Source organism: Rattus norvegicus, chromosome 5, assembly GCF_036323735.1.
Source record: "Rattus norvegicus strain BN/NHsdMcwi chromosome 5, GRCr8, whole genome shotgun sequence".
Lineage (NCBI taxonomy): Eukaryota > Metazoa > Chordata > Mammalia > Rodentia > Muridae > Rattus > Rattus norvegicus.
Genome location: NC_086023.1, coordinates 134542544 through 134552467, shown reverse-complemented (window position 1 = coordinate 134552467; position 9924 = coordinate 134542544). Strand labels below are relative to the sequence as shown.

The 9924-nt window shown below is 51.4% G+C and overlaps 1 protein-coding gene across 3 annotated transcripts; it reads right to left on the bottom strand.

Annotated features, from left to right (window-relative positions):
- Positions 1 to 450: 450 nt before the first annotated feature.
- Mob3c (MOB kinase activator 3C) lies at positions 451 to 9539 on the bottom strand. 3 transcript variants are annotated; one of them, XM_063287733.1, is made up of 5 exons: positions 8966 to 9539; positions 6888 to 7086; positions 5058 to 5524; positions 2770 to 2972; positions 455 to 2520 (listed from the first exon to the last, which is right to left on the bottom strand). In XM_063287733.1, the coding sequence occupies exons 3-5, from the start codon at positions 5473 to 5475 to the stop codon at positions 2491 to 2493; spliced, it is 651 nt and encodes a 216-aa protein (XP_063143803.1). In that variant the 5' UTR covers positions 5476 to 5524; positions 6888 to 7086; positions 8966 to 9539; the 3' UTR covers positions 455 to 2490.
- Between the last annotated feature and the right edge of the window lie 385 nt (positions 9540 to 9924).

The following is a 9924-nucleotide window of genomic DNA, read 5'->3' as shown; positions in this document are numbered from 1 at the left end:
CTACTTGGGAGGCTGTGGTTGGGGACAGTGACTTCTAGCTGTCTACTGGGGAAGATGCTCTGGACTGAAAGGGGTTTCTTGTTCTGTGATTGGAGTTGTGGCTGTATTTCCTACTATGTTTTTAGCCATCGGTTCCTCCAAACCACCATGAATATGAACTGGGATTGCCAGTGTCAAAACAAGGAAAGATTTCCCCCTCCCAATGAGTACCTTGAAGGCAAAGTCCTGCACTGTCCTCCCATCCCCTGCTCAAGCTTCTAACTTAGCTTAGTCTACAATTTGGAGCCCTGGGAGTATTTGGGTGTCCTCACACTGGGAAGCTAGTCAGTCATGACTGCGCTCATATGGTTTAGGAGTTTAGGACAGAATGCCTTCTTAGTCCCACTTGTGGTCTCTCCTGTGATCCGCAAAGACCCATGTGGCACCCAGAACACTGCTTCCCACCAGTGGTTGCTTTAGTTTGTATCTTTTATTTTACCAAAAAATAGCAAAATCTTTCCTCTTTCACAAAAATAGATTTCCCTCCCCACCCCTATGGTCCCTTTTCACAGCCTAGATTTCAGAATATATTCTGCAGCCCATCGTGGGGGAATCTCCTACTGTCCTCAGTTCTGAGACACTGCCAAGGCTGCAGGCCAGCATGTTTCCCTTGGGGACATTCCAGGTCCTGTTGCCCTAGAGAGCCCCAGTTGTCTCTCTGGAAGGCAAGGCAGTTCCTCAGACATAAGAAGGGGCCTGGTTTTGGAGGTTTGCCTCAGCATCCAACTCTAGCCAAACGCAGGGTGTGGCAGGGCTTCCTGGCAGCAGGCTAGAAATCGTTACTCAAAGCAGAAACAGTTGTGTCCCGGAGAGTGTCTGACGACTTCTCTTTGCACGTGCATCTTGGTGTCACAATCAGAAGGCCTGAGAGTAGAAGTCAAGAAGAGCCTTGGAGTTTTAACGGGTTTCAGTTTCCTCTGATGCAAGCTGAGAGACAGTGACAATATTCTTGTGTGACTTCTTATTCCCATCCTGGCCTTTGGGGATACAGGCTCTGAAAGGGCAAAACCTATTTCTGCCAGTCCCCCTACCTGTGAGTCTGTGTATAAGGCTCAGCATGGAGATACTGAGTAATGGCTACTGAGTGAGGATCCCAGCCCCTCAGATAGATGTGCTTGGAATTCAAGAAGCCTTGAATGTATCAGGAGGTTGGGCTGAGGCAGGTGTTTTTAGGATGGGAAGGTCTCCATCAGCTACATGATCCTCAGTTCCTGAGATAGAAGAAAAGACTCTGGATTCTCCAATTCAAGTTCCAGTGGCTTCCTGGTCTGGAGGGCTATTTTGTGCTGGCCTTAAGTCATGTCAGTAGGTTCTGGGTTTGAGATCGAAGTATCTTGTGTCCAAGTTTAAAATCCATGGGACCCTGAGGGATCAATCCCAACCCTCGAGAGGCTTACCATTTGGGCTTTTTTGTTTGTTTTTGAGACAGGGTTTCTCTATGTAGCCCTGGTTGTCCTTGAACTCACTCTGTAGATCAGGCTGGCCTCGAACTCTGAGATCCAACCTGCCTCTGCCTCCTAAGTGCTGGGAATAAAGGTGTGAGCCACCACCGCCCGGCTCAGAGGCTTAATGATAGCAGGCCCTTCTGGAGGCAGAGATGAGTGAATTGACAATTCATAGACATCCTTGGCTGAGCAAATCAGCCACATGGTGGTAGGTCAGAGATCTAATGAACTCAGGGCAAAGCTGCATTGTCTAACCTCCACTCAAATGCCAGGGACTCATGTTGGTAGGAGATGGCAGTCTAGAAGATTCAGAGGTATAATTCCATCCACACACACATTTTGTACACTTGTACACACGGTCAGGGTTGGGTCACTAAGCTGTCATTACTCCTATAATGGTCATGGACTTACAGTCAACCTGTCCATCCATCCATCCATCCATCCATCCATCCATCCATCCATCCATCCATCCATCATGAGGGCCTACTATGTGTCTGGAAGGACTTGGATCTCTCAGACAAATCCCACAACCAATCTCTCTCTCTCTCTCTCTCTCTCTCTCTCTCTCTCACACACACACACACACACACACACACACACACACACACACACACCTGCATGCTCAGGTACAGGCACTCACTCTATCATTTTCTTGCCATCACTTCGGCCACATCCATCTTCCCCGATGGATCTGGGACCCGTCATGGTAGGGTGGAAATGAAGTATCAGAACAGACACCTGTTTGCCTCACCCTACTCTTGGACTTAATATGAGGGACTAAACTCCTCCTTTTCTTCTATTGCCCACCTGAAGTCCTCCCTTCTCCATGCATTCTGGGACACACAGACAGACTTCTGAGAAGTCCAGAGGTGTTGGGTCTAGAGAGGGTGCCTGCTCTTCAGTAGGCCTTCACATTTCTCTGCCAGCAGGCTCCTAAGGGTCCCCTCTCCCAGCTGCGCTGTGTTCAGATGGTCCACCTGAGAGGCAACAACATCCAGATCTGGACTCAGTGACAGATCCGTTCTGTCATCTCCCTCTGTAGAGACACAAAGTAAGGAAGGGTTACTTTGACCTCAGCCTGCCGACGGGCAACTCCTTGTCAAATCACGGGGTTTACTGAGTCTGACCCCTCCCCAACCTCAGCTGCAACCATGAACACTGACATCTCCATGAATTCTCTGTAAGAGTACAGAATCCACTGTTAGACAAGTTGTCTCCCCTCATATATCCATCTGGGGATCAAGAGAGAGCACTGGCAGAGAAGGGTAGTGAGACATGGCCTTACCAGCGGCTCTAGTTCCCTCTGGTCCACCAGGCTGAACTCCTGGATGAAGTAGTAGAAGTGCTTATAGCAGGTGTTGACATGTGCCTCCGCCCCCATGCTGAGGATGCTGTCAAAGTGGTGGATGTAGACGTGGACAAAGACTCGGAAGAGTCTCGTCAGGATCTTGGTGCAGACCTGCTGGAAGTTCTTGGGGAAGGGAACTCCTAGGGATGGAGATGAGTGAAGAGGAATCAAAATCCTAGGGGCAAAACTCTGCCCCTCCCCACAGGCAGTCTTTACCCCTCTTCAGCACAGGACACAGACAGGCAGAGCAAGAGTTTGGCTGTGGGTTGGGGATTTAGCTCAGTGGTAGAGCACTTGCCTAGTAAGCGCAAGGCCCTGGGTTCGGTCCCCAGCTCCGAAAAAAAGAAAAAAAAAAGAGTTTGGCTGCTTCTATACCTTTCTTTTGGGGTGGGGGGGGGGAGTGGTGGGAACTGGACCCAGGAATCATTCACACCACTGAGCTCCAACTCCAGTCTTCATCTTTCCTTTTAAAGAAGGGCGGATCTGAAAATACCTTCTGCCCGCTATAACCCAGTTCACCCACCCATTCTCCACTCCCTAAAGCAGAACTTTGCAAGCTTACTGCTGGCCAGTCTGCCTCAGACCACAATAAAAACCATGGCATAACCTCTCCCCAGAAGCCTGAGCACCCATACGGACATGCACATCAGCACATCACTTTTTCCTGTACAGTCCAATTGGGAGGCTGTCAGTACGTGGGCCAGTTCTTAATTAAAAACATGGCCCTTCAGAGTTAAGTCTCAATATCCCAGCATGGCATGGAGTGAAGCCTTTATGAGCCAATCCTGACTGCCCTCTCCAGCCACATGCTCAATCCTGCTGCTTACTGTTCTCATAGCTGGCTTACCCGCCACCCCATGCTAACACTTAGGAACTGTTTCAGATATCATTCATTCAGATATCATTCATTCCTTCAGATACTCAGTAACATAATATAGAACTTTCCTTGTGTGAGCCCAGCTCTGAGCTGGGCCCTTTGTACCTCTGCTCTCTGCTCTTTCCAGTTGTGCTGATGGCTCTGATCGTCATTCTAGATTTGATAAAATGCAGGTAATGTATAAAGGTGAAGCCACTTGCCTCAGGGCCCACAATTATTAATTAGTACAAACTGGAGGCAGGATTCAAATCTCTTTGTACAGTAGTGCCTCTCAGAGATAAATGATACAGATCCTGCCTGGCCAGGAAAGGCCATTAGAGGTGTGGGAAAGGCAGTGTGTGCACACGCCCCACATCCAGGGCAGAGATACAAGTGGCTTACACCCTCATTTCTGCTATGACAAAATCACCGGTCATGTAGTTAAAAGTTTACTCAGGGCTCACACCCCAGGGATGTAGGCTAGAGGAAATTAGAGCCAGGATCAGACTGAGCCCTGGCTCATTCACCTCCACACACCTTCCTTTCCAGTTCCTTTCCCCTGCCTCTTTGAGAACCCAACCTAGTCCCTACACTCCTATCCTACTTATCTGGACAATGGCATCTGGGACCCACAATACTGAGTTCCGGTTCTGAGGCCTTTTCTATTCAATGCACGATCCCACAGTTGGCCTCAGTTTGCTCCTGTGTGAAATGAAGGTACCTGCTACACACAACACTCTGGAAAAGGCAGCAACAGCTGGGGAGGGGCTCGGTGCTTGAATTGTGACTCAGTGCCCAGCTTTCCTCAGCATTCAGACTTCTTCCCTCGGGGCTTGACCATCTGCCCCACCCATTTGAGTCCCTATAGCCCAGACGGGTGCTGGGACCCAGTTTGCAGGTGGAGCTTCCGTGATGAACACAGCTCAGCTTCTGGGTGGGGACCCTGGGCCAGGGTAACTTTACTCATCTCCTATCCCTGTCCTCACCTGCCCAAGCCCAGCTGAGACAAGAAAAGGCCCATGGGCTGGACCTGACTAGGGAGCCCCAAGTCTGAGGGAATGATACCCTTTGGGCCAATCCAGGGTCTAATCCTTCCCTTTCCTGGAGCTAGGATTCAGGAGGGACTCATGGGAGAGGTGGAAGCAAGATCAGACCAAGCACAACAGTATGTCTGTGGCTTGTTCCAGAGAGAGAAGAAACCATGCCTGTGGACATGCTGGGATAGTCCACAGTGAAACACTTATGCTTTGGACACTCATGCCCCAAATGGCAGGCAGATAACCAAGATCCTGCCTCAAACAGTTTCCTCTTCCACTATACAGGAAGGACCCTCCCTGGCTACGCTAACTCTCCAGTCACCAGTGCTCACCAACACGTGTAGGAAAGACATCCTCATCATTGATGAGACCCTCGATCCAGTCCATGAGCAATGCCATATAGCGGGGCGCTGAGAGCTTGGCGGGCCTTCGGTACTGACGCTCGTCCTGCCAGCGGTACTCGTAGCGGGGCCCACCAGCCATGACTGGGCAGCTGGTTTCACTGCAGTGCTCAGCCATGGTCCCATAGATGAGGTTGATACGATTAAAGAAGTCCACCACATGCACAGCGATCCAGTCATCGATGCTCTCACCAGGTGGCAGCCTCACCACCCTCCGCAGGTCCAGGCCGGACTTGAGCGAAGCTTGTGCCTTCTTATATAGCTCAAAGCGCTGTGTGCCAGGCTCGAAGCGTTTCCGGGGCCGGAAAGTCTTGTCCTTAGCAAACACCTGCTTCAGACACAGGGCCATGGCTGGGCAGGTAACGTTGGATGTCTAGGCACAGGGACCTGAAGATGCCCTGCCAGAGACAGGGGCAGGGGAAGTAGTTCAGGGCCTTTTAAAGAGGGTTTTGCTTCCCAACACATCCTTTTTCTTAGCTGTCAGCCTGGGGACAATTTCTTTACCTCCCCGATTCCCTCATCCCCAGCATTGTCTAATCCTTTGTGGACTACTTTAGCCACATGCCCCACCCCTGAAGCGCTTCCACACGCCTTTCACTCGGCTTACTTCCCTCCCTGCTTTCTTTGAATCTTGCAGAGGGTGTGCCCTGGGCTCCAAACCGGTGTTTACAGGACTTACTGTTGAACTTTACAGAAGGGACAGAGGTTTTCGCAGGCCGGCCAGGGAACAGGGACCCCAGACAAGATGTTCTCAGGAAGCCCCATAGGCCAGTCATGTAGTGAGAGAGCCTGGCTGCACTGTACTTGGGGGAGGCCATGCACCCTGGGCTTTGATTTCCACTGGGATATCCCGAAGTCCATCCGGTCACCGGGGATTCCCAGGGAGCAGAAGGGACTTTTTTTTTTTTTTTTTTCCAAAAAATGTCTTTTCCTTTTTCTTTACACTGAAAGAGGAAAGGGCCCTCACAAGGCCAGCTGGGTGGCCTTAAGTGTGGCTGCAGGCTCTGCAGGAAGGGGAGGGTGGCAGGCCTAGAAGAGTGCTACTTCCTCTGACAGACACTAGAGTTCCTTTCCTCAAAGCTAACCTCCTTCAATTCCAAAACAGTCTGAGCGCTGCCTTCCGCTTGCACCTGACAGACACTCCGTGGATTTTCAACATGCCTAGTATGGGGACTGGGGAAGAACAGCCAGACCCATCCTACTGGACTCTCTGGATGTTTGCTTTACCCCTTAGAATGGAAGGATCCCAGACTCAGACCAGACTTCAGGGAGTATCCATTGGAGTCCCCCGAAGTCCTAGGATCTTGTCCCTGCTTCAAAACTAGCTTGCTTGTGTCACCATGGATTTAGTCCATGCAAATCCTTGAACACCCTACAGGTTTCTGAGCAGCTCAGGCTTTTAATCTCCCCCACCAACATACATGAGCTATTGCCTGGGGCAGCTATAAACTGAGCACAGACCCTGACCCCAGACCCTGACCCCAGACTTACAAAGCGAGCTCAGGCTCCATGCGGAACTCTGGCTTGCCCCCAGCTCTGGCTAGTCTGAGACCTGAGCCTAGCTCTGCACAGAATGAGGCTTGAGACAGTGGTAGGCAAAGCTTATCCTTCACCTCCTACTGGCTTGACAGTGACACAGTTCCTTTTCTCACTGGAAACTGCTGGGGCAGGATTGGGGAAGAAAGGGAAGGAATAAGGTGACAGGGTGACCAAAGGCACGGAGCATAGAGGAGGTTACTTCTGGCAACAAATCCAACTTACAGAAATGTTTGGAACAGGAGTTCTCCCTTCTAATTACAGCAGGCAGACAGTAGAGAGAGCTCCTGACCTCTTGGGAGAAGCTCGAAGACACAGAAGGTCCTCTCATTTATCCTGGCCTCCCAACTTCTTCCCAAAGAAATGCCAGCTTGGGATCTGAATGTCTTGAATGAGAGCTCTGTACACTTCAGTTGCTGTCTTCCTGGGGCAGGCAGAACTTCCAAAATCAGTTGCTGCAATCAGTGGGGGTTCTGGCCTCCTCAGACTACCTTGCCTGATCCCCCTGTCTCCAGCAGCCACCCTGGGATTCTCCTTGATCCCTAAACATGTCCTCACTCTCCTGCCTGTGTGCCTTTTGCTGGTCGGTTTCTGCTTTCTCTTTCCATCTGACTGGATGCTTCCTTCTCAGCAGCCTCCTCCAGATCCCAACCTTGTGTGGGCTTCTCTTTGACTGTTTCTGTTCCTACCCCTCTCCACATTAAGTCAGGACTTAGGTTGGTGACTAGGCTTTGGGAAAAGCTTAGACTCCAGAGTCTTAGAGTTGGCTGGGGAGATGGCTCAGTGGGTGAGGTGCTTGCAGTGCAAGCATAAAGACCAGTGTGGATCCCCAGAACCTGTGAAAAGCCTGACAAGGCATGGCAGCCTGCTGTAACCTGGCACTCAGGAGGCAGAGGCTGGAAAGCCCTGAGGCAAGCTGGCTGGGTGGACTAGCCAGACTTGGGAAGCCCCAGCTTCAGCAAGATCTTGCCTTGGGCTGGTGATATGTTGGTGATGTGTCTCAGTGGGTAAGCTTGCTTGCCTGAGTTTGATTCCTGGGACCAACATGGTAGGAGAGCACTCCCACAAACTGTCTCTGACCTCCACGTGTGCACTGTAATGCACACATAAATGTGTGTGTGCACATAAATAAATGTAATTAAGTTTTAAAATTAAATCTTGCCTCAATAAACAGAGAGTGAGGGGAAAGAACTGATACCTGCTCTGGGCCTCCATCCTTGCATGCCAACCCTCACATACCAACAACAACAACAACACACACACACATACACACACACACACACACACACACACACACACACACACACACACACACGCACATGAATAAAAGTCTTTAAGAAGTCAAGTGGTGCTTCCCACATGAACAGATGGAGAAACTGAGGCCTAGGAGGAAGATTTGAGGAGCCTGACTTTGCACCGCAAGTTATAAGAAGTAGAGGTTGGTATAAAAAGGGACTCAGCCTATGACAAGATACAAAGTTCCCTTTTCCTGCTGTCTGGCCACTGGCTTGGTGTAGATAATCAAGGAGGAAGGGAGTAGAGAGGCCCCACCTCCTTGGTGTACAACTTTAGGGCCCAGGACTTTTCCTAGAAAGAGTAAACTTGGAGGTGAGTAAGCTAAGAGAGCATCTGCTCCATCCAACGTCTTATGACTATCCTCTCCCAGCCTCACCTCATCACTGAAATTGTTTCTTACAGAGCCTCTATTTCCCTTCCCTGTGGACCCTCCACTTTAAGTACTGGGTGGTTTGTTCACTCCGTGATCAGGCATTTAATCCTCCCAGACGGAAGAGCACAGGCTGACTGACACTTCTCTTAGCTAGCCCTCAACCAGAGAGACACACCTGCTCCTCTCTTAGCCTGGCTTAGAAACAGCCAGAAGATGGCCCCAGTTTGAACTCAAAATTCTAGCCTAGCATGCCCTGCGGGACAAGATCTAAGTTTGAGGTTCTCAGAGAAAAGCGGGAGCTAAGACACAGCGCTTGTCCAGCCAGACCCGCCCCCACCTCCCGCGAGCCCCTAAGAACCTCCCCTTATCTTCAGCTGTTAGGGCCAAACAGGTCCTAGGACCCAGAGGAGCCAGGCTGACATTTCCGCTCCTGAAGACACGCCCCCCCACCAGCAACCGCCACCCCCACTCCGGACTTCGGGCTCTGTGAGCCTCGGACCCTGGGCTGAGGACTGTGGCCAGTCTGCTTTTGGGCCGGGGTCGCTCCCAGAAGGTGCTACGCGAGAACCAAGAAGAACTAAAAGTGGAAGCAAGACCGGGCCGCGTGGGGCGCAGAGACGCGGCGCTCACTCACCCGCTCCGTCTGAGTGGACAGCTCCGGGTCTCTGTCCCTGCGGCCACACCGCAGCGCGCCGGGTCGTCCTCCTGCCTGTGACCCCCGCCGGGCGGGTCTCAGCGTCTACCCACCAGTCTGCTCTGGGCCGCGGCCGTCGTCCCGCCGCCAGTGCTCGAGGAGACGCCAGCTCCGCCCCGGGCTCAGCCACGCCGCGGCCACGGGGCGGGGAGGGGCGGGGAAAGGGACTCCCCCGACCCAGGATACACACTCTTCTCTCTAGCCTTTCCGGGAAGTGGGAAGTCTGATCTGGCTCACTGTCTCCCTGAGGGCAAAGGACTAATTGAGGAGCCGCCCCAAAGGACCGCCGGGATCTTCCCTAAGGAGATAGCCTCAGATTCATAGGCTATAGAATGGGAACAAGTTCAGCTTCCTCCTGAAGCAGAAAGAAAAAACGCTGTGGTGAATGGTTTCCTAGCCCTCCTGCAGTTATCTGAGCTTTACTTGTCTCTGAACTAATAAAAGTTCCTAGCAGCTTGTATGTTCAGCGTCAGCCCACTGCCACACACAGCAACTCAGCACTCACCACTGGAAGCTGCTGGTGGTGGATGGCGTATGTCTTTAATTCCAGCACTAGGGAGGCAGAGGCAGGCAAATCTCTGTGAGTTCCAGGCTAGCCGGGGCTAGGTGGTGAGACCCTCTCTCAAACAAAACAAAACAAAAAAACAACCACCAAAACCAAAACAAAACAAACAAAAAAACCCACTTAAATGAATAAATGAATGAAAGGTGGGTGGGAATCTGGACTAGGTCACTCCTGACAGGAAGGTTGACTCCTACACTCGCCTTCCCAAGGAATGTTGAAAAGAGACCCCGCCTTCCTTGCACCTGCGGGGGACCTACTTTTTCTGGTTGTATAGACTCTCACACCACCCAAAGCTACCCATTTCCTATCTTCCATTGTCTCTATTGTTCTTTAG